A 22,733-nucleotide genomic window follows, 5' to 3' on the forward strand; every position below is an offset into this window, starting at 1 on the left:
ATCAACTCATCACTTCTGATTTTTTCTTTAAATCAGTAGTTTTTACACTTTTCCTCCCCTAAATCTAGGTGAAAAATGTCCTAAATCTGGAAATTAAATTCCAAGTTTAGAAGCTCATGGCTTGATGTAGTTTAAAGCATAAATACTTAAATTTAATGTAATAATAAATACAACTTGGGAGGCAGACATGGGTGGTTTCTGGGCTGTGAGTGCACATTGCTGGGCATGTCCAGCCTCTCATCCACCAGCAGCCCTGAGTCCCTCTGGGCAGGGCTGCTCTCCACCTGTTCATCCCAGCCTGGATGGACACCAGGGCTGCCCTGACCCAGGTGCAGCACCAGCACTTGGTCTGGTTAAACCTCATGGGATTCACATGGGCTCAGTTCTTGAGCTTGCCTGGTCCCTCTGGATGGAATCCCAGTCCTCAGGTGTGTCAACAGCCCCTGTCATTAATGGAGATATTAAATAACACTGGTGCCAGTACAGACCCCTGAGAAATACCACTTGTCTCTGATGCCCATCATGACTCTGAGCCATTGAGCACCCCCTTCTGCCTGTAACCATCCAATCAATTCCTCATCCACTGAACAACCCACCCATCAAACCCATGTCTCTACCATTTAGAGAAGGATGTTGTTGGGAACAACATCAAAAGTTTCACAGGAAGTCCCAGTAAGCTGTGCTAGCTGAAATCACCTTCCTGTTCTCCATGTTCCTTAGCAGAGCTTCTAGAAAGATCTGTTTTGTGACTTTCCCTTCCCCTCCCAGAGGGGAGGCTGACAGATCAGTGGGTCCCATGATCTTCTTTTCTGTCCTTTTTGAAGCTGGGTGTAGTATTTCCCTTTTTCAAGTCACCTGAGACTTCTAATAAAATCTGTAGACTCATTCCCCCTATGAAGCCTCTAAGCCTGCTGCATACAGCAGAGAGAGCATTTAAGCAATGTGTTTAAACTGACATCCTATGAAGTCAGACTTCACATGAAAAACTGCCTTGCTGGATATCACATTTACACATGCTAAGAGTAGCTGTGGAAGTCAGCTGAAAATCTGTGACAAGAAAGCTCTCCTGAGAATGTGCTGTTTGAATAAAACATGACATCCTGATACCAGAAACCAGCCCTGGCTTCAGCTTCTGATGCCTCTCTCTAAAAGGAGATCATGTCATTCCTCTTCCACTGACGTTACACACCGATATACAAAGTTCACAAAATTTTCTCCCCTCAGGAAGTCACAATATTTCCCAACCACCTAGTTAAAATATCACTTGGCTAGCACAAAAGACAAGATGGCAAACTGCCACAACTAACCTCCAGAAACAACACTCAGCAGTGCCAGAAAAACAAGACAAGTTTAGTTTTTAAACCTCAGGTTTTTTATGTGAATGATTGTTTTAAGCTTTTCTGGTTTTCAGGGAAAGATGTGCCAAGAGAAGTATATGCAGGACTCATACAGGTATATTAGTCTAGTTTTGTTATGTTTCTAATCCCTTAAGTATTTCAAAGTTATTCAAGCACCATTTCATAATAGAGCTCAATTTTTCTTAGGGTAAGCATCATATTTAACACAAACTGTATATTCATATAAATACTACTGCACTCAGGTGTCCATTAGTTTTTTCCTTTACTCCTTTTCCTGCTATCTGCCTTTTAAGAGGTTACTTTTAAAAGTTTTATAGAGACCTCAATACAAAGTAGAAAAAAATCATAAACCTCTAATTTTCTATGAATATCCTGGTTTTCTCCATAAAGATTAATGAGTATCCATTTTTACTCATATAAAAAATGAGCTATGGCCCCATTTATTTTTGAACAACTGTGTAAAATCATTGTTTGTGCAAAGTTAGCATGTTTACAGGGGTACAGTAATTCATCACAGTTAGGGAATATTTCATATTATCACACTGCCCTCTAAATAAAACCTATAAGCTTATTAACCACTGCCCAACAGTTAAGAAGCAGTACAGATTAATTATAAGCCTATTGCTTATTATCATAATGTTGCATAAATTTGGGAAAAACAATCAGCTTTTAGGGCTTTTAAAAACAGAAGGCTTGCAGAACTAAAGCATGAGGCCTATTCACAGATGCATTAATTACATGCTACTTTTTCAGACATATGCTGAAGATGATTCACATGGAGCTGTATACAGTTTTCATAGTTTATGTAGAATACTTGCATGTTTGCACAGCAGTAAATTAATATTAAAAAAAGTCCAGGAATAGACTGATAGACTGCCCAGAATGGTTACTTGTTGCCTAATGTAAGTTACTTCTCAAGCAGTTCTAAAGAACTTCACTGCAAATATACCCAAAAACATATTTTCCAGGATTAGACTGCCCAGAATGGTTACTAGTTCCCTAATTTATTTCTCAAGCAGTTCTAAGGAACTTCATTGCACATATATCCAAACACATATTTTCCATCACATCAAACATGGTGGACTTTTTTCTTTTAAACTAATAGAAGCATTTTTGCTAATCTCATTTCAGATCCTTCATGCCAAATGCCTAGAGATGTAATTAGCTGCAAGAGAAGCAGACTCTTACTGCCCCCTCAGTACTTACGGGAGCACCAGGGTGTTCTCGGGGAGCCCGTGGCCGTTGCTCAGCTTCGTTTCCCGCGCGTACGCCTCGTCGTGCAGCATCGGCATCGTTTTCAAACTGCTGACTAATTTATTGGCCTCAGGAGCAAGCCCTTCAAAACAGGGAATGAAGGAAGTGAATAAAGGAGCGGGGATGGAAGGAAGGGAGGGGCACACTAAGGAGGGAAGAAGACAAGTGACACAGCAGTTTGCCCGTCTTTCCAAATTAAACAGTCTACTGCCAGTTTAAAACTGTGAAAAATGAACATAACTAATAAATATTCATGCAGCTATTCTTCTCTTGACTTGAAATAGATAAATCCTTTATTTAAAAGAAATAATGTTTCAAATCTCCTCCACATCAAACATTTGTGCTTTTGCCTATTTTTCATTGTTGCTTGTCTGCAAATACCTCTCAGAAGCAGGGACAGGAAGCCAATTTGCAACTGTAGCAGAAAGCTACCATTCTCTTTCACATCTGCCATAGCTATTACTACTTAGTAATAGTAGTAAAAGCCTTAAAAAGCACCCAGTTGTGATATACACTAGGTACTTCCCACTAGCAGGTTCAGGACTGAACATCTGAACTGGCAAAAGGTAAAAAGGTGCCTAAACCTCTGAACAGAAAACACTGAAAGCATGGATGCATCTCAAACTCTGCTCTCCCTCTCCCTGCCTATGATGGGGTCTATCTGTGGCAGGGACCCTAAAACAGCTGCTGTTTAAAGTAGCCTAAGAACTGCTTAGTGTTTGGTGGACCTACAGGTGTTCTGGTTGCAAGCAGGTATTTCAAAGGGAATCTGCAAGTTGTTCTCTGTTAGCCAGAAAGACACCTAACGTTGTGATGTCAGAGTCCTCAGCATCACAGAACTGAGCTCACCTGTGAACCCAACCTGCAACTCCTCTCCCAATACCCTGTTTCAGGAATGACAGTGACAGTCCTGGCATCCAGAATCAGAAGCCACTCTGGTTTTCTGCAGTCTGACTTCTTGAGACGGTTTCCTTACAAGGAACATCCAACAGGGGTACTTCCTTCTGGACTTCAAGATTTTGCTGTCAAGTTCAGTTTAATCTCAGTGTTTTACATCACCTGTTTATATGGCAAGCAAACCATTAAACCTCATTATTCTACTTCTGTTAGTTCTAGTTATTTCTAATCTGAGGCCAGGGAATTCTCTCCTATTACCTAGTTCTGATTATTTAAACATGATTCTCATCCAAGTTAGCACCTCTAATTATTTTTGGTTCACCCTCAAACAGCATGGTTTATTTCAAATACCCAAACCCAGAGAATATTTTCAATAGTATTTTTAGCTTTTTCCATTTACTTTCCAAGCTGATGGAAAAATCCTAAAGAACTCCCTGATCTCCCTCCTGGCTTGCCTTAAATTAAGAAGGGGGCCTCTTCATAGCCAACTTCCTCACAGGACAGCAACAGCATTTGAGTGGATTTCTTTGGATTACTGCCAGAATACTTTGCTTTACAAATTATACTTAAAACACTTTCAAGCCTTGGATGTTTCATTCATTCAGCTATAATCCCTGCTTTTCCTATTAAGGATGTTCCTAGCTTAGTCACAAATGGCCACTTCTGCTGTGCCTGGGCATTGAGTCATTTTGGCTTGGAAATGCAGCCCAGTTTCAAGTGTTTCCTGGGTGTTTTCTGATTATTCTTCTCTTTGTCCAGTGTTCATCTTGCTCAGAATATTGACAGTGGATTAGACTGTTTATTTTTTGTATTTGCCACAGGAACTGGAGAGCTGATGGAAGCTAATGTTCTTTAATCCCTTCCCTATAAACAGCAGTTCCTCATCTCTTAATCACAAATCTGTCAGGATTTTTCTGTAGTTGCTTGCACTGAATGTAAAAAAAAAAAAATTAAGGCATTCTGCAGATGTACCCAAGGTGACCCACTTACAACCCAGACAGCCCCTCACATGCATCCACATCTAGCAGTGATTTCTGCTTTATTACAGCTTCAAGAAGCAAACAGGGGGGAACTCAAGTGCAATGGTTTTAAGAACACTTCTACTTTACTACACATGGAAAACAGCTTTTGTGAGCCAAGCTTGTTGACAAAGTATTTGAAGCAACTTCACCCCTGCAGAGAAGAGGCAGGCTGTGTGACTTGTCCAAATAGCTCTCACCACCTTCTGTCCTGTCCCTTGCCAGCTGGCCAGCCCTGGCATCACAGAGCAGGTGGACAAAGGCAGAAGGGCAAACAGGCACCTATGGCCAAGGAGCACAATCAGGGTTTTGTCTCACCTACAGTCCAGGACTCTGCTTTTCACTCTGCTGCTGTTGATAGCACAGTTATAGCTACCTGCCAAACAAGACATCCTGCAACCTGTGCTGCTGCAGAGAACAGGGAGCAAAAATATTAAAAATATTAATTGCAGCAGTTATGTTACTTGGAGCTTTCACAAGTGAGGTACAAAGATTTCAAAAAGGAAAAGGTTTGGACTACAGCAGCCAGTCCTTTGGCAATCTAGAATGTCTAAAAAAGACACATCAATAACTAAGCTACCTAAGTAGACTATTCCAAGATAGGTAATCTTTCTAAGTGTGTTTATCTTAGTTCTACTTGGATTTTTTGGGGTTTTTTTTCCTCATTACAGGTAAAAGCTAGGAAAGAGACCTAGGCCACATGCCCAAGGAAAAGATCTTCCTGAAGGCACCAGCACAAACTTGATGGAAAGATCACTATCACAGTAACCTCACTCTGGAGTGCAGTAAGGTTCTCTTCCTGAAATGAGCTAGTGATAAGCCAAAAGAAACTAATGTAGGAGGAAATAAGTAGGAGTAAGAAGCTTTAAAAATGCACTGAAGTGGCTTGAGAGCAAAAAACATGAATACTGAGAGAGTCTGCACCTGAGTCTGGTTGTCATCCAAGTCACATAAACTGAAACAGACTATTCCTCCTCTGAAAATGACTCCTGGACAGGTAATGTAGGTGTGCAGAAATTCCAACAGGAATTTCCAAGATGTGCTGGAGTTGAACTACTTCACTATGCTTGAAGTAAAACACTTGTAGTTCTAGGAAGGGTTGTAAACAGGCACTTTCCATCCACTGATAAATAAAAGAAATGAGCATCTATTGTATCTTCCCTTGAAGCATGCTGCCTTTCCCATGCCCTTTCAGCAGCTTCTCTCTGAACACTGAAGACTGCCAAATATTCTGAAAGAGGTACTCTGGCTGCTCTGCAGCTAGATGTGGGTATGAAAAGCAGGTCAGAACCCCCCCACAGGATGCAGCAAGTCAGCATCATTGGATCACAACTGTTGGATTGTTTGCACATGCTGTAATGATTGACACTTGTTAAGCAAAAGGAGAAAAAACAAGATGAGAAGAGGTTATAAAGTTCATTCATAAAAGAACGAGACACATGATTATAATTTATTCACTTAAAAGAGGAATTTAGAAAGTTGAGGCAATAAAAGTAGGAAATGGTTTCAGTATAAACAATGCAAACTGAGAAAGCATCAGCACATGGCTTTGAAATATGGACTTTTTTTTACAACTTTGACAGATTAAAAACAAAGATGACAGCCATAAAAACAAAGAACACCTTATAGCATCTTTACTACAATAATAAGGATCAGCCAATTGCCCTCTCCTGAGAAAAAAGGACATTTATTTGAAAAAAATCAAGTCTAGGAAGCTCCAAGGTGAAGCCCCAAGTGTTTTAATCCTACAACAAGAAGCAGAGACAGTATTTCAGCCAGGGGCACAAAACTCTGTAGTAGGGATCACAAGTACCTGTGCTTTTGAATCTAGACAGACACAAGCTGTGGAAACCCTGGGATGCTCCACTGCCTTCCAAGTAAAGGAGGAAAGAAATTAAACAAGTATTCACCAAAATTGGACTGTTTCCCTCTCACTCCCACTCCTTGTGTTACCTTGTTTCCCTTTAATCCAACGCTGGCAAGCACATAGCCCTACAGCAAGTCAGACCTGACTGAAATCCATCTTTTCCCCAGACACACTAATGGGTTGATGTTTCTCTTATCCCTTGGGATCTGTGCCTACAGAGTGATGATCGAGGGATGCTCAGGTGCCACCCCAACCAGCTGCTGGACTGGGGGCCTGTGCAGGTATCAGCTGAGTTTGGGCACCTACCTGATGACATTTAGGGGCACCTAAAAACACACAGCATATACCTGTAGGTACCTAAGAAGCCTTCAGATAAAATGCAGGTGTTACACTGACACATCTCAGCGTTCAGTTTTGGATGTAAACATTTTCCAGCTGCAGGGAGAGAGTTTGGCATATCTAGTTAGGCATATCAAATTTGGCACATCTATCAAGTCTCCTCCTCCCTCAGTGAGGTAAGCCAAGGCAGAACTCTTCAGTGATTTCATGAAAGAAGCCAAGAGCTGGTGGGAGAGCAGCAGAAACCTGTCCCAGGACTGGCACTGCATCCGATCTCGCCCATCCTGACACCTGGCAGCTGCCACACTCGCATCCGCTGCGCCTGCCAGGTCACCACTGGAAAATCCTCGTCACGGCCGCCAGCTCCAGCGGCCCACGCTCTTCCCAGCAGGAATGCCAGGCACACGCTCTCTGGGCGGCCGGTGACAGTGGCTCATTTAGGGCTAAAAACAGCCTGCATGACTAGCACGACGAAATCGGTTTCATTTTCAGTGCGCAAGGTAGGGCAGAAAGGACTCACGCTGCAGGAAACACGTTGTCCTCTGCCAAAAGCCGCTGCCGCTCGCTGTGACGCTCACAAGGATGCCCATCAGCTGAGCGACCGGGTGATCCAGCGGATGGGAGCCGGGGATTACAGGGAGCCGCTCACAGCAGCGATGCTGCACCGCAAACCGCGCCGGGTCCCCGCGGTCGCATCCCCACAGCCAGCCCCGCTCCCCACGGCCAGCCCCGGCCGCGTCCCTACAGCCAGCCCGGCTCCGCACGGCCGGCCCCGGCCGCATCCCCACGGCCCGCCCGACACCCCCGCCGCCGGCCCTCACCCTTGACGTCCTGCACCATGCCGATGGTGCCGCCCGTGTTGATGACCAGCACCCGCGCCTCGGCCTTGGGGGTGGGGTCCGGGGAGCAGCCGCGGAGCTCCTGGGGTCGGGGCCCGGCCAGGGCTCTGCGCAGGGAGCGCGGCTGTCCCGCTGCCCCCTCCATCCCGCGTCGCAGGATCCGCTACCTCCCGGCCGCCCGGACAACGGGGAGTTTTAAGGGGCGGGAGGGCAGGGGCGGGGCCGCTCCTTCCCGCTGCCCCGGGGGCGGGCAGAGCCGCCGTGCCGGCCCGCCCGAGCGCGGGGAGCGCCCGTGAGGGGCCGCGGCCGTGAGGGGCAGCCCCGGCACCGCCCCCTGCACTTTGTGCTCCGGGCAGCGCCGGCCCGGGCGGACGGCAAAGCCCTTCATGCTTGAAGGAGAAGCCAAGAGCAGCCGCGCGTTCTGGGCCCAGGGAGGAGAGGGGGTACACGGGGCTCAGGGTCAGCTCGGCGAGAGCACCTGCCTCGTCCTCTTTTTCCTCATTTCTCTTTTTCCTTCATGGGGAAGAAGGTGGGAACTCCTGCTTACCTGGCCTCAGTGGCGACTCCTGCCCACCCAGAGTCTCCCACACCAGGCAGCGAGGCAGCGGCAGCACCCCTGCCCCTCCATTCCAGCGTTCTAATCTGCACCCTCAGCTTCCATCCAGATGCATTCCTTTGAGGATCGGGTAGGAAATCGGCTGTGAGGAGGCTGAAGTTGTTTTCGAGGAAATCTGATAAATCTGTTGCCATAAGATTTGTTATTACTGTTATAAGATTTGTTATTACTGTTGTTATAACTGTAAAGCATAATCAGCAAAGCAACTGGTTAAAACGCAACGAGCCAGTTCCTGGGGGCAGTAGCTGCTGGGAAGCTGCCTGAGCTGAGAAGTCGCTGCTGCTCAAGTACCTTGAAGCTAAACGTGTCACTGAAGTGCCTGAGTTACCCAGTAAGTCAAAGGAAGAACGTACTTCCTGTAAGAACATGGTACAGTTGTACAGTTGTTTTGGCTCCTGGTCATATGAACTTTCTTTGTACCCTGCACTGCACCTCCTAAATGAAATGAAGGTAAAAATAGGGATTGTGGGATAGTCCAAGCAATTTCTTCTACTTCCAATTCCCGTGACTCCAACAGGAATAAATTTTATGTGCTCCCCTCACGTTGTCAATCTCTCTCTTGGTCTGAGTGGCCAAAATGGGGCACAGAATTCCAGATGTGGTCCCACAAGTGCAGAGTGGAGGGCAGTAATCATTCCCCTGTTGTCTGCTGGCTCTAATTGTCCTGCTCATGCAGCTCAGCCTTCGCTTTCATCGCTGCAAGGACCCTTTGCTGCCTCATATATGACTTGTCCATAGGACCTCCAAACCCTTTTTGCACAGCTGCTACTTACATTTTTTTATTTATACAGTAGGCTATTGAACAAAACCCAGCAGTGTAGAAAGAAACAGTGTAGTAACTCCAGCTGCTGGAGTACACTGTGTGTATTGACACATCCACAACGAAATATTCTAAGTAAACAAACATTGTGGATCTGCTGCAGGGAAACACTTTTTTTAGATGTAATGAGAAATTACATCTAATTCCTGTTACGTATCAAAGAAGCACATTCCACTTCCTTCATACATTTCTGGCACAGATCTCAAAGCATCTTCATTCACTGTACTCTTTTCCCTGTGCTACTCAGAGTAAAAAAAGTAATCAAGATCACATGAAAAGAATGTGATGAAGAGTTTTAAACTCTACAGAAGGTCATTTTAGGTTCTGCGGGACTCCCTCCAGAAAGAACAGAACTGAAGTTCCATTTGAGTAGTATTACTAGAGTTGTTCAGAAATTTAACACTTTCTTTCACAGAATAATCAGCTTTTGAAAACATTTCTGGCAAAAAAAAAAAAAAAAGTTATTTTCCTTTTGTTTTTTTAACATTGCACAGTGTTGATTTATTTTTTTCAATAAAAATATTTTTTCATTCAAAAAAATAAAAACTGTATGCTATTAACTGCATATACCTGATAATCACTTTGTATGTTAGAATACAGAATTCTGAATGGCATCCATGGATAGAGAAGTGATCCCAAGTAAATTACACAATGATGTGCAGAAATTACTCATTGCACAAACAGAAGAGTGGAGGACAAAAGACCAAGTGGCACCGCTTCCAGAAAAAACAGTAAGAGAATTCATGAGAATAACTGAGTAAGAGATGTTGAAAAAAGAAAAAGAAACCCAGTGGAGATGCTCAGAGAGCTGCAACACACCTGCACTTCCCTGGAATGATGCAACAGGCAGCAGATTGCATGAGGGCAGAGAACTCAAGCTCAGAATTAATTTCCAGGGAAGAACTGATTGCAGCATTTCTAACAGCTCAACAACAGACCCAGGCTGTGCATCTCACAAAATAAGCTTGGAAGGAACAAAAAGTACCTCTGAAAACATAACTGGCAAAGCTACATCCAAAAAGCGATTTCCTTGCAAGCAAAGAAAAATTATGGCCTTGGATGATTTAATGCACAGGAGTTCTGGCCTTGCAGCAATTTAAAGCAGGGAGTTTGGGAAGCAGAGGAGCAAAGTGGCATTTAACAGAGGAAGGGGGCATTTAACCTTCTGTACCTCACAGCACCCCACACATGAGAAGGAACATTGATGACACTTGTTGGAAAGAGTTTCTGCCCTCACAGCCTGGTAGAGTCTCCAAGAGCTGGATAGCAGCCCTGCAGCTTGTCAGCATGACCTTTCTGATGTATTAACTGGTGTTCTTGAAGGCAATGGACTCTCCACATCTGCTGAATGAGCTCAGGCCTCCCTTAGAGAATTCAGTGTCAATTTCTAGACCAGGTGAAACAGCAGCAAGAAAGGAAAGGAGCAAGCCAGAAGAAAACCTGTTCCCTCTTCCCCTGCCTGCCGCAGGTAGAATAATTCTGCTTTAAGCAAGATAAATCATGCACATACATCAAGATGGGAGGGAATATCATCTACCTGGGAGGACATCTGGGAGCTGGAATGGGTTTTGGTTGTGCTGTGGGTAGATGGTGGCAGAAGATAATGTTTGAATACTGAGCAGTGTTGGAGACCAGGAGGATGATGAAAAACAAAGCAAGCTGCAAGAAAGTATCACTTTGTTCCTGAGCTGGTGTTTTAAAGAAGGGGAAAGGAAGGTCAGGATTGGGCAGGGACTGACCATGTAGCAGAGCTTCAAGGCTCTGCTTAGGGCCTTCATCATTAAGGGCCACCCATAAAGCATCATGGATGAGGCTGGAAGAGGAGCTGGCCAACAGAAATGAAATTGCTGGGGATCTCAGGAGAGGGAGACTCTTCCAAGGCAGGTGATGCTTGGAGTGCCCAACTCCTTTGGAGCTTCAGCCTCTGTCTTTCCTTCTTTTCAAAGTGTCAGTGACCTAGACCCTGTGTCTGTGAGCTGTGCCAGCTGAAAGCCCCTGGGCACAGACATTGCCACAAGATGAGGGGAATGTCACCCCCAGTTCCTCAACTGATTCTTGGCAGTGCTGCAGAGCACTTGCTCTGCTCTTCCAGGAGAATCACATTGTCAGGATGAACAGCAAAAGGGAAAAGGATATAACACTGCTGGGAATTTCACAGTTCCTTCCCCAAAGAGGGTGTGTAGGGATTAGGGTGCTTTGAATGAACCCAGCTGAGTCCTGCTGAGCCTGTGTCCCCTGTGCTCTCTGCAGGGAGGGCAAGTGGGGAAATGTCAGTGTGAATGATCCATTTCCAGAGAAAACAGGACTGTCCTCCTTTAGCTGGGTGGAGTTTTAGGAGGTCCTGCTTTGACCTTTCCTAGCAGTGTTGTGTTGCTGTTGGCATCTATTCCAAAACCTTGCCCGTAGATTTTACAAGAGCTTTTGTTTACAGTGCAAAGAGAGAACTGAATCACCAGGATAAGGAAGGCCAGAGATGGAATTTGAGTAATGGTGACTTGATGGGCCACAGTGAGTGCAGTCCCAACGGGCTCTGCCTTGCTTGACCTCTGGTCAGGTGTCCCAGGCTCATTTACAGTGACCACCTCCTGCTGCAGAACTCTGACATGCCCAGAGTGAGAACTGGGTGAGACCAAGGGCTGTGAAAGAGTCACACAGACAATGGCCTGAGTGAACAGAATTGTCTTGGAGAAACTACAGCAAAGCTGCAGCCTGCTAACCAGAGGTGAGACCCTCTTCTCTGAGCCCAGGATTTGTGGAGTTTGTTTGATCTTGAGAAAGGAAAACACTGTTGTGAGTGACCAATTGTGAGATCTCTCACGGCTGTCTCAAAATCAAGTCCAACACACAGAGTCTTCCTGCAGGCATTCTGGAAGCTCTGGTGAGCCTTTATTTATGTTGTTTCACAACAGCTGACTGCCTAGCTAGATCATTCATCAAAAATAATGAATCTCTTAGGAAACCTCCACATATTTTTGACCCATTTTTGAGGATCACCTTCTCTGATCTCAAGAACTGTCCCTGCCAACAAGGAAGAGATCAAGCAGAGGTAGGAGGCCTGCATGGATGAATAAGTAAGAATTAAGCATAAGAAGTGTTCAAGAGGTGGAAGAAGGGACAGGTGTCCCAGAGGAATTTAGAGGTACTGTCAGAATATGCAGGTGTGTTGTTATGAAAGGCAAGGCACACCTGAAATTGAATTTACAGAGGGATATGAAGGTTCAACAAGAAAGGTAACTAAGCAGCCAAAGGGTGACTAGGGAAAAGGTGTGGCCAAGGCAGGACACTTGGTGACAAAGGACACAGGAAAGCTGACAATGCCACCTTGGTCTCAGCCTTCACTGGTTGTATTTGCCTTTAGGAACCCCAGGCACTTGAGGTCATTGTAAAATGCAGGGCAAGGAAGACTTCCTGTCACTGGAGAAGGATCAGGTTAGGGAATATTTAAATAAACCAGACCCTGACGAGTCCCTGGAACCTGATGGGTGGCACTCACAAGAGCTGAGGGAACTACTTGATGGAGTTTGAGGACACTTGATAACCTTCGAAAGGCTGTGGCAATGAAGAGGAAGGTTCTCAAGGAGAGGAAGAAAGCAAATGCCACTTCTGACTTCAAGAATGGGAAGAAGAGGAGATGGAAAACCAGAGGCTGGTCAGCCTCACCTGAGTCCCTGGAAGTGGTGGAGCAAATAGATCTGGAAGCTATTTCCAGAATATGAAGGTCAAACAGGCAGTCAGGAGCAGCCACCACAGATTTATCACACTTGATCAACCTGGCAGCCTTCTCTCACTATGCAACTGGCTCAGTGGTGAGGAGAGAGCAGTGTTAATATCTAATCAAGATATTAGGTCTTTGGACTGAAAAAATACCCAAGCAACATTCTACTTTATATACTCAACTAAATCACTAATTTATAAATTTTTTTTGCTAGTCACACGTCACTTAATATACCTGAGAGGAAAGAGTAATCTTTTTTACTGAATTCAGCTACCTAGAAGACAGACATCTAGTTGCAAAAAATCAGTTTACTAATTAGTGGTTAATAAAAATATAGTAACAATCAGAGTTTCCTGAGAGGCATGGCGCACATCCAGCATTCACAATTGTTCACCATGAGCTAAAAAACTACTTAGGTTTTTGTTGGATTTTAGAGGATTTTTTAGTTCTTCTGGTTTGATCTGCTGACAGAGAATACCCAGGTCAGAGTTCATGCTGTGCCATAAGTTCTCAGCCTGCAGCCCCTTGAGTCATGGATTACAGTGAAAAGGGAGACAAGACTGATAGGCAGATGCTGTTAAAATTTCTACACTGAGCTGCACAAGTTTAATTCCCCTTCCTTTGAGGGGTGGAGGGACCAAAACTTTTCTGCCCAGCCAAGGGCCCACTGAGATGGCAATGGCATGGAGGTATTAAAAGGTGGTGAATCCACAGGAATTCCATTTCTGACCTAGGTGTGAAGTCTCATAGAAACATTCAGTCGCTGAAACACCAGTGCAAACGCTGAGACAAATCCTAACAGGACATTAAGTGGTAGCAGAATTAAAAGATGCACTGCTTCACAAGAGAGGCTGGCCACCCCTGCTTTTCTTCAGGCTTCAGATTGTTAATCCTTGCCATTTTTTAGTTCTGCCAGAAAACTGAGGGTTGGGCTCTGTGCATCCCTGATGACCATTCTGGAACAGGGAAATCACATCTCAAAGCTGGCTGTGCTGGCTGGGGAGGCACTGGGAAGGCATTGTGTCCATGTGACCAAAAAATGATCCCATCTCAGCCTTGGAATTGTAGCTCTAGAGAAACCACCCATGACACAGAACGTGCCACTCGACACCAGGCAAGCCAAGGGCAGCAGTGAAGTGACTCAGCAAGGAGAAATTTCCTCAGTTACCTCTCCTTCACCTCTGGGCTGTGAGCTGGCAACAGATGCTGCAGCTGGTGCTCGGGAGCACAGCCTGGCACCAGGCTGCAGGCACTGGCAAGGGCAGGCTGAGAAGGCCTTAGGCAAAGTAAGAGAAGAGATCTGGCATCAGGAGGGAAAACACCACTGGAGGAAGGCAGTGTACATGAGCACTGAAGTGCAGCAAGAGCCTCAGGCCACACAGAGACTGCAGGCAAGATAAACTTGGAATGCTGTTTAAGGCTTTAGGCAATGGAACAAAACTTATGAAACCCATCCTGACACACAAGTAGGAAACAGCAACAAGTGCCAGGAGTTTGAGTTAATAAAGTACGTGCTGGGATCAGCCTCAGGGAGGACACGAGATTGTGGTGTGACCCACACAGCAACTCATCAGCAGGGAATGAGGGTGGAGGACAGACTGATGAGGTCAAAACAGTCCACCTGCAGCACTTCTGGCACAAGAGGAAGGTCTGGATGTGTGAAACTTGTTATAGATTTTGAACAGCAGGTCAGAAATATCCTTCTTAAGAGTTTTCCTAGCAGTCTGATCGCCAAGCTGCACCAGCAAACCTGCACTGAGGTGGTCTGGAGAAGACACTGCTCTCCACAGGAGAGTTTCCATCCACTGAGGTCTACATCACTGGTCCAATTCTGCTGACCTCACCTGGAGGATTTTGGGATTATCTTTTATTCAACACCACTCCCCCAAAACAATAAGAATGCTGTAGCCTCTGGCCTGTTTCCTTGCTTCTGCAGCCTGCTTAGCTCACTCCTCACTCATCAAGTCCAAAAACCTGGCTGCTGTGCCCTTGGGCACAGTGATCTCACCTTGCTGATGTTCTTCCTCCCTGTTCTGGGGAAATCACACCCAAGAACAGACTGGGAGGCAGTGTTCCTTTTCTTCTATTCATAGCTGTCTTAATCACACTTTTTGTTTTTCCCTGTGTGGTGCTCATTATGCTGGTTCATGAGTTTCTTAGCTCATCAATCCTGCACACTGTTCAAACTCAGTCAAAATACCAACCTAAATAACTCAGTGTACTGGCTGAGCTTAAGTTACAATAACAATTATCAGAACGATATGACAGCCATCACACCAAGCTGTTAAGAGCTGGGAGTGAGCAGGGAGCCAGAAAGTTGCTTTGCTGCTCTAAGATGTCCTCACTTGTTTAGCAAGTAATTTTTCAACTGTCTTGTATCTCACAAATTCTGTGAAACAGAAGGGGTGCATTGTCAAATGTGGCTTCTTTGCTATATCCAAGAGAATAAAAGCCTTCCTGTGAACTGCAACAAAAGCAGAATTCCTAATTTCAAGTTCTCTCCTACCTCACATCAATTCTTCCTGACACTAAATGATAGGAAACCACATGGCAGCCACCTTTGTAGTGTAGTTCTAGACAAATTTCCCTCAACCTCTAAGATTCCTTGAATATCTATGAGAAAACCAAACAAGTCAAAGGTCATTTTTCTGTAAATGCCTCCTAGTGCCAAGAGCCTCTCCAGCACAAAGGTTCCTTTTTATACCAATCCTATAAACCACTAACCCACAAAAAGCTAAAATACACAATATATCTCCTTTTAATCTCCAGCACTAAATAAAGAACAAGAGAACTGAAGACCATGTCCAGTACCTCCAACACTTCACTATTCTGGCCAAGTCTTCTACTATCAGATCACATTACATGCATCAAACAGTAATGCATATGATGGGACTGCACAGATAAACCTTGTCTTTAGAGAGACTCTAAAGAAAAAATTATATAATAAAAATATTTTATTGCAAACTATAGACACTTACCTGCATCTTGGAGCAGGTAATGTGGCCCTAATCATTATGTTCCCCCAACAAAATTTGTGGAGCTTTTTCATTTACTTCAGACAAAAACTAGTTCAGATTATATTAAAACTAGTTATTGAAATGATCCTGACCTGGGAAAGCTTTTATCAAAAGGGAGCCAACTCAAGTTGACTGTAGGTCAATACATGAGACAAAAACAGGAACTGTGTGAAACTGTCCTAGAAGAGCTTAATTAAATGTAACTAGATTTATAGTTGTCAAACAATCACATGACACTATATTGTTATAGCAGAAAACAGAGGAAAAAATTAAGAACTGTCTCAGTTCAAATAAATTGAAAAAGAGTAACTTGAAAACTGGCTGCAGTAAAATTAAGACAAACATTTGCATTTTAATATGAAAATAAAGATAATAACATCAGGGAATTTTTTCTCACACATAAGCACAGAGGAAGGATACAAGGAAGTCCTCTCCCTTCTGATTCCACTCTGGGGTATGGTGCTTTTGAACACTGTTGCTGTACACCCAGCTCTAGATGGATTGTTCTGCTGTTGTTCCTGTCCTTCAGCTGAAAGCATCCATTTGAAATGTGAAATATTCCCTCCAGAAGCACTCACATACCCTCTGGAAGCTCTTATGGTACCAAGGACTGGGCTTCCCTTCCTCATCCTGCATCACTGACACCCCGTGGAGCATCACTACCAATGTATTAGCTTCAGAAACTACTCTCATCTTAGGAATTACCATCAGCAGCAATCACTTTGTGTTTTTCCCAGCATATTATCTACCTGCCTCTCCTTTATAAATAAAAATTCAAGCAATATCTATTCCTTAGAGAATATGTAAAATAATCAGAGGTAAAGTGTGCCTGTTCAATTCCCATCTTACCTGGCAGGTGGGCAGGAGGAGGGTGTTTGCACAACTGCTGTCAAGACCAAGTGGAAGCAGTTCAAGACAGAGCTAACATCTTCAACTGGAGAGGAACTCCCTGCAGCTACGTTCTGTGATCTCCTGAAATATGTGCTGTGGGAGATACTGTCTGCATCAAGAATTTTAATAAAATCTTATCTGCTTTCCTGTCTTTTAAATGTGGCCTTTCAGCCCTTATTAAAGATAGATGAAGAAAACCCCAGGTACACATCTATCCTCTGTGCTGGTCCTGATTATTCACTCTAGATTTTTGCTATTAAGAGACCAAAAAGAGAAGAGTGAGCTCTGTAAATATTGAAATGCTGCCAACAGCTGTACCCTTCCTTCTTCAAGCACACAGAGAAAGGTACCCCTGGGTGCTGTATGCTGTGTTTAGGAAGAAAACAAAATGAGAGAAGTGAGATACTTAAAACTCCTCCATTGCTCCCCATGTGGCATGAAGAACAAATGCAGGAGGGGCAAAGAAAGAAAACCATCACACTGGAGTGGCTGTGGAGCACCTGGGGCTCATCCCTCTGACTGGCCCAGAGAGAAGACAAGTTTCATAAGCATGACATGAAAAAGTCATGAACTCATCTCACCATGAGTGAAGAAGTTTCAATTGCAGTTTTTCAGAGCAAAAAGCAGTCTCTGCACTTTTTGGAGCACAGAAGGAAATGAATGCCAGCATTTCAACCACACACTTCACCTCCCTCCTTCCCCTGAACCAAGGGGCAGCCCCACTTCTCTCTTTCCCCAGGGTGCCTTCCTGTAAGGGAGGGAATTGCTGGGGTGAAGGAGTGAAGGCCATGACCCCTCAGGACAGCTCATGGTGTGTGCAGCTCACTCCTGGCTCACCTCAACCCCTGCCCTCTGACCAGTCTGATGGCAGAAGCAGCAGTGAGCAGCAGCACCCAAGCTCAGCCCTTTGAGCCCTTGCCCTGAGAAACATCCAGACTCATCCATGTGCCAAGAAACATCTGCCAGGATTTCCCCATCACTCACAGCCACGTTAAGGGGGTGATTCCCCTCTCTTGAAGGGGGGGATCACTAGGAAAGTCCTGTCCTTGTCCTGCAGCTCTCAGCAGAGGGAACAGCCACCTCTGTTTCCCCAGGGCATTTAAATCACAGATCTGGGAGATTAGACTGACACTCCTGGTGCTTGAGTGAAAGCTAAATATAGGAGCATCAGACAGGGATGACAAATACACCTACCCATGTAGCTCAGTGATTAAGAAAAGAGCAATTTATCTTCCTACAGATTCACCAGATCGGCTCAGAGCTCAACACTCCTCTGGAAGAATTATGTCTGAGTATCTCAGACATACCATCTTTGCCTCAGGTTTCTTTAGTTCACTTACCTCTTCGGAGTTTCATCTGCTTTTTTCAAGGTTCTTCTACAGAAAGAAATTCCAAATCAAACTATGGTGGGTTTTTATTTCTCTGTTCAGTTCCATCCCTTTCTATGAGGTAGACAAACCCTGCTCTGTGTTACTCTGGTCCTTGAAAAACATGCCAACAACTTGGCAAGGCCAGTGTAACTCCTGCACAGTCTATGCCAACACGTGTATCTGCTTTAAACCATGATCCATAGCTTATCCTAATTCATGGGGCTGTTTTCTAACACTTCCATGCAGACTGACATTGAATTTAACCTGTTGGGACTGCACTCACTGTGGCCTATAAAGTCACTACCCCTTCATTACTGAAATTCCATCTCTGGCCTTACTTTGCCTGGTAACTCAGTTTCCTCCTTGCACTGTAAAATCCACAGTGCAAGTTTTCAGAATAGGTAGTTCAACAACAGCACAATACTGCTAGGAAAGGTGCAAGCTTCTACAGGATCTACATGCACTCACCTGTACCTCCTAAAACTCCACCCAGCTGAAGAAGGACAGTCCTGTTTTCCCTGGAAATGAATCACTTCACACTGACATGCACTCTCACCTTGATTTCCCCACTTGCCCTCCCTGCAGAGAGCACAGCTGCCACAGTGCAAGGGGACACAGGCTCAGCAGGACTCAGCTGGGTTCATTCAAAGCACCCTAATCCCTACACAGACCCTTTTTGGGGAAGGAATGGTGAAATTCCCAGCTGTGTTATACCCTTTTCCCTTTTGCTGCTCATCCTGACAATGTGATTCTCCTGGAAGAACAAAGAAAGTGCTCTGCAGCACTGTCAAGAACCAGTTAAGGAACCACAGGTGACTTCTCTGTAAAAGGATTCATTAACAATATTTTCCACTTAATGTACCTGTCATAAGGAAACACTTTGGCAAGGATAAAAATAGACATTCTTTCAGTATATTTTTTGAGATTCTGGAATTCAGTAAGACAGGGAGTTCAAGTTCCTCAATTTCAACAGTTTTTAAAGGATCTTCCTTCCCTGGAGTTCCAGCTAATTTTTCTATTTGTTTAAATATTCAATATCCACCAGAGCCCATGGCATTAAATTCCAAAATTAATTACATGGAATGGCAAAAGATCTCCTTTTGATTTAAAATTGCTATCAGGTACCATTGCAGCTGTGGGGGGAATTATGAATAACAGTCAATGCACATTGTTTCAGTTACTAGAAGCACTGTCAGTACAGTTTATTACCTTATCATTATTACTGGAGGAATTTAAGAGCATTAATCTGATCATTTATAGATTTAAGTATTTCCACCTTAAGCTCAAAGAAGAAATACAGCAAATTATGGTAACTGAAGTGTCACTCTGCTCAATGCTGGTGAGCACCTGGAGATAAAGCAAATCTTGACAAGCAGTCATGGCCTTTTTTCTTATGAAGCAGCCCCCAAAAGCCACAAAGCTGAGCTGGGATCAGGTTCACAGTCACAAAGATGCTGCTACTTCACAATATTTGTTATGTCAATAGTGTGACATCCTATTGCCCTTTGAGAGGGAAATCCTGAAGCTACTTACCTTAAACTTGTTCAAGTGACTTTGCAATGCTGTTGAAGCCTAAATCAAACTATGAAATACAGCAGCTCCTTTTTAAATGTTGGTACTGTATATATCCATCTGCAAATAAACATCACCACCCAGCAAGGCTGACTTGAAGGATGCTGAGCTTCCTTCAGGGCTGTTCTGCCCTGTATCACAGCAGCCCCCACCTGGTGGCAGCACAGTCACACACACAGACCCACACATGGGAGAAACAGTGTTTAAAAATTCAAAAAATAATATGCCTGTTGCTTATGTGGAATGAATTCCTTCATCTTTCCCATACCTTTGTGTGTTGCCAAGTTTCCTTTTCCTACAGAAAGTCCCATCATTAATAGACAAAAGCAAGATTTGAAATCCTGCCTGATCCACTTGCCCCTGAAGGTGTTTAACAGGAACACTTAACTGATGTACAACACTTGGCTGAGAAACACTCTTGTCTAAGCCACTTGAGATGCAATTTTTCTGTTAGACCTCTCTCACTAACTATTCTAATTCCCAAGGATCATTAAAATGGGTCTAAGAAAGTAATGCTCTAATAAACCACTGAAACTGCCTGTTAGACAGTCATCCCTCTGTATAATTATAGCTTAAAGAATTTCTTATTCTAAGCAACCCCTTGTTTTCCAAAAATCTGCCACTTCTTTATGGTGACCACTGATTCTCTGTCCTTCAGAGGATGACTGGATATTACATGACCTTCAAATCACTGAATGAACAGTGAAAATTAATTCTCTCCCATATATTGTTTCTGTATTGATGTATTTTGTGAATGCAATCACATACCTTTAATAACTAAATTTAGCTTTTATTAAGCATGAACACAAAGGAAGCGACAAAAACATTTTATTTAATTTCTGCATTTTATTCTGAAACCAGTGACCTCATTTTTAGGGCTAAAGATCTCTCAGGTAAAAGTAAGTTGAAAGGATGAAACAAAGTGCCATGAATTAGTAATTCAAAAGCATTCTTCTGCCATACAGCAATATAAATCGTGTTATCTTTTGCTGCACAAAAAAATTAACAAAAATATTGCATCCAGTATATGAAGATAAAGTTTGGATCAGAACATCATTTAGATCATCAGTTTCTCCTGACTTCTATTTCTTGGGTAAGGAAAACTCCAAATCCCTTTGTTGCATATTTTTTTAAGAACTAATAAAAAAGAAAACAGGAAAATACAACTTGCAATTACAGACAAAAAAAAGTAATGCCCCTAATTTATGAGTTTTTGGACAGAAAATGAACCACTAAGCCTAGATTTGCTTCACCTTTTGTGTACCTTGCGATAAATCTGTTCAGAAGTACTATTAAAATGAAAATTGCATCCTGATTTACATCAGTTTCTTTTATGATTGAACTTGTCTGCTCTAGGCTAGCAAACCTCAGTTTCTTCAGAAACACAGGAACATTTTCCAAACTGTACTTCAGTACATTCAGTACTCATCTTAAGGAAAAGTCTTGCAAAACATGCATACAAGACAGAACAAATTTTTAGACTAATAATACCTCATCCTCTGAAAGACTTCTAGAAATACTTAATCCTTCAACAAAACAAGCTTGTGGAGCTGATAAACAAGATTTCCTCTTTCATGCTGCTTTTCAGACTCGTCAATAACACACTGAGAATCCACCTGGCCAAAAGAGGCAAGATGAAAGTCAGAACGCATTCTCAACATTTTCCTATATAACACAGCTAAGAAAATGTCTTGAAGAATTCTGAGTTTTAAATCATACAAGAATTTCACTTCCATGCCACACACTGCAACAAAAGATCCAGGGCTACAAAATGCTTTACCTCATGGTTTGCCATGATTTTAGAACACTATTTCACAATCAATTCCAAAGCATTACAGGCAGTATTTTATGATATACAATGTCCTGGGATTCTTCAGAGACAGTGGAAAAAATCTTGATTCAAGGCCTACACATTAGCTTGTTATAAAAGAAAAACACCAGCAGAAGTGAGTGTATTATCTTCGTAAATCCAAGGATAACTGGATTTGAAATATGAAAATAGAAACATTTTGACCTAAGGCAGTATATCAGAACACACTCTAAAAAAAGCCTTTTAGAAATAAGTGCCCTTGGTTTGTTCTGTTGTCCCTCTTTTCAGGGGTGACCCAAACCCCTCCTTTACAGGCTGCAGGGTGGGAGAGGCACAGGGAGGGTGTGTGTAACACTTTTATTCCTGCACTCACTAATTCCTCACTCCCTTTTTAATTAAGAAACTCTACTTGTTCTTCAGGAAATCCAGCGGCCTGCAGAGGCCCTTACAGAAAGAAAGGCAAGATTTCTAATGGAGTAGGAAGCTAGGAGAGTTCTCCCATGAAACCCTCCTGGGTCCTGAGAAAACTGCCCTCCTGCCTGACCCCACCACATCTGTTATAGAACAAGACACATTTCTGTCTGCCTGGAAAGGAAAAGCCACCTCAAACCACAGCAAGCCAAAACAAAACTACAATGCACTGCATTCAGGAAAATGTAGCTACAGCTGCTTGTTAGTAGAAAGAATAGAAAATTTTAACTTCAACAAATGTGAAGTTACCTTTACAATCTCACCTTACAACCATGGAGAGTTCTGTTTAAAAATACTAAATGTTTATATACACAAAATTAAAAAAAACAAGCCACCCAACAACTAAAGAGACCCTACAAAAACAGGGTATCAACAACCATAAGTGATTACGTAAATAAAAGTGTTTATGCTTCAATTTAACCCTAAAGTGCTTTTGGTATTTTCTAATTCAATAACCACAGAAGTTCTCCCTCTCAACACTCTTAACTAACTGTACTGGAGTACTCAGACACCCCAAAAAATCAACCAACCAACAAAAAACCCCACAAAAACAAAACACTAAAAATAAAACCAAAAACAAACAAATGAAAAAACCAAACCAAACAAAAAAATCCAAAAATGAAAACCCCACCCCACAACAACTTTAACATTTATACCCTTACCTGATTCCATACATATGGCTTCTCATACCAGGTAGGATCAATTATGTCTCGAGGCTTTGATTTGCAGATTAAACTGAAATTACATAAATACAGCCTTGAGAAATACACCTGTATTTGGTTAATTACAAAGGTTTTTTTTTATATGAGATACAACCAGGTATTTACAAGGTGTCTGTGCTAAAGGGAATCTTAAATTTCCCTCTTAATCTAGTCTGA

General features: G+C 43.3%; 2 protein-coding genes across 2 annotated transcripts in view; both read right to left on the bottom strand.

Moving 5' to 3' along the window:
* Positions 1-7,733, bottom strand: part of ASPG (asparaginase) — a 44,705-nt gene extending 36,972 nt beyond the window's left edge. The window contains exons 1-2 of the mRNA XM_063159839.1: positions 7,556-7,733; positions 2,565-2,694 (exon numbers count right to left, since the gene is read on the bottom strand). Of these exons, the coding sequence (XP_063015909.1) occupies positions 2,565-2,694; positions 7,556-7,718 (293 nt within the window). The 5' untranslated portion in view covers positions 7,719-7,733. The remainder of the gene's footprint in view (positions 1-2,564; positions 2,695-7,555) is intronic.
* Positions 7,734-20,406: 12,673 nt separating this feature from the next.
* Positions 20,407-22,733, bottom strand: part of TDRD9 (tudor domain containing 9) — a 59,920-nt gene continuing 57,593 nt past the window's right edge. The window contains exons 36-37 of the mRNA XM_063159359.1: positions 22,518-22,590; positions 20,407-21,190 (exon numbers count right to left, since the gene is read on the bottom strand). Of these exons, the coding sequence (XP_063015429.1) occupies positions 21,095-21,190; positions 22,518-22,590 (169 nt within the window). The 3' untranslated portion in view covers positions 20,407-21,094. The remainder of the gene's footprint in view (positions 21,191-22,517; positions 22,591-22,733) is intronic.

Source organism: Melospiza melodia, chromosome 6, assembly GCF_035770615.1.
Source record: "Melospiza melodia melodia isolate bMelMel2 chromosome 6, bMelMel2.pri, whole genome shotgun sequence".
NCBI lineage: Eukaryota > Metazoa > Chordata > Aves > Passeriformes > Passerellidae > Melospiza > Melospiza melodia.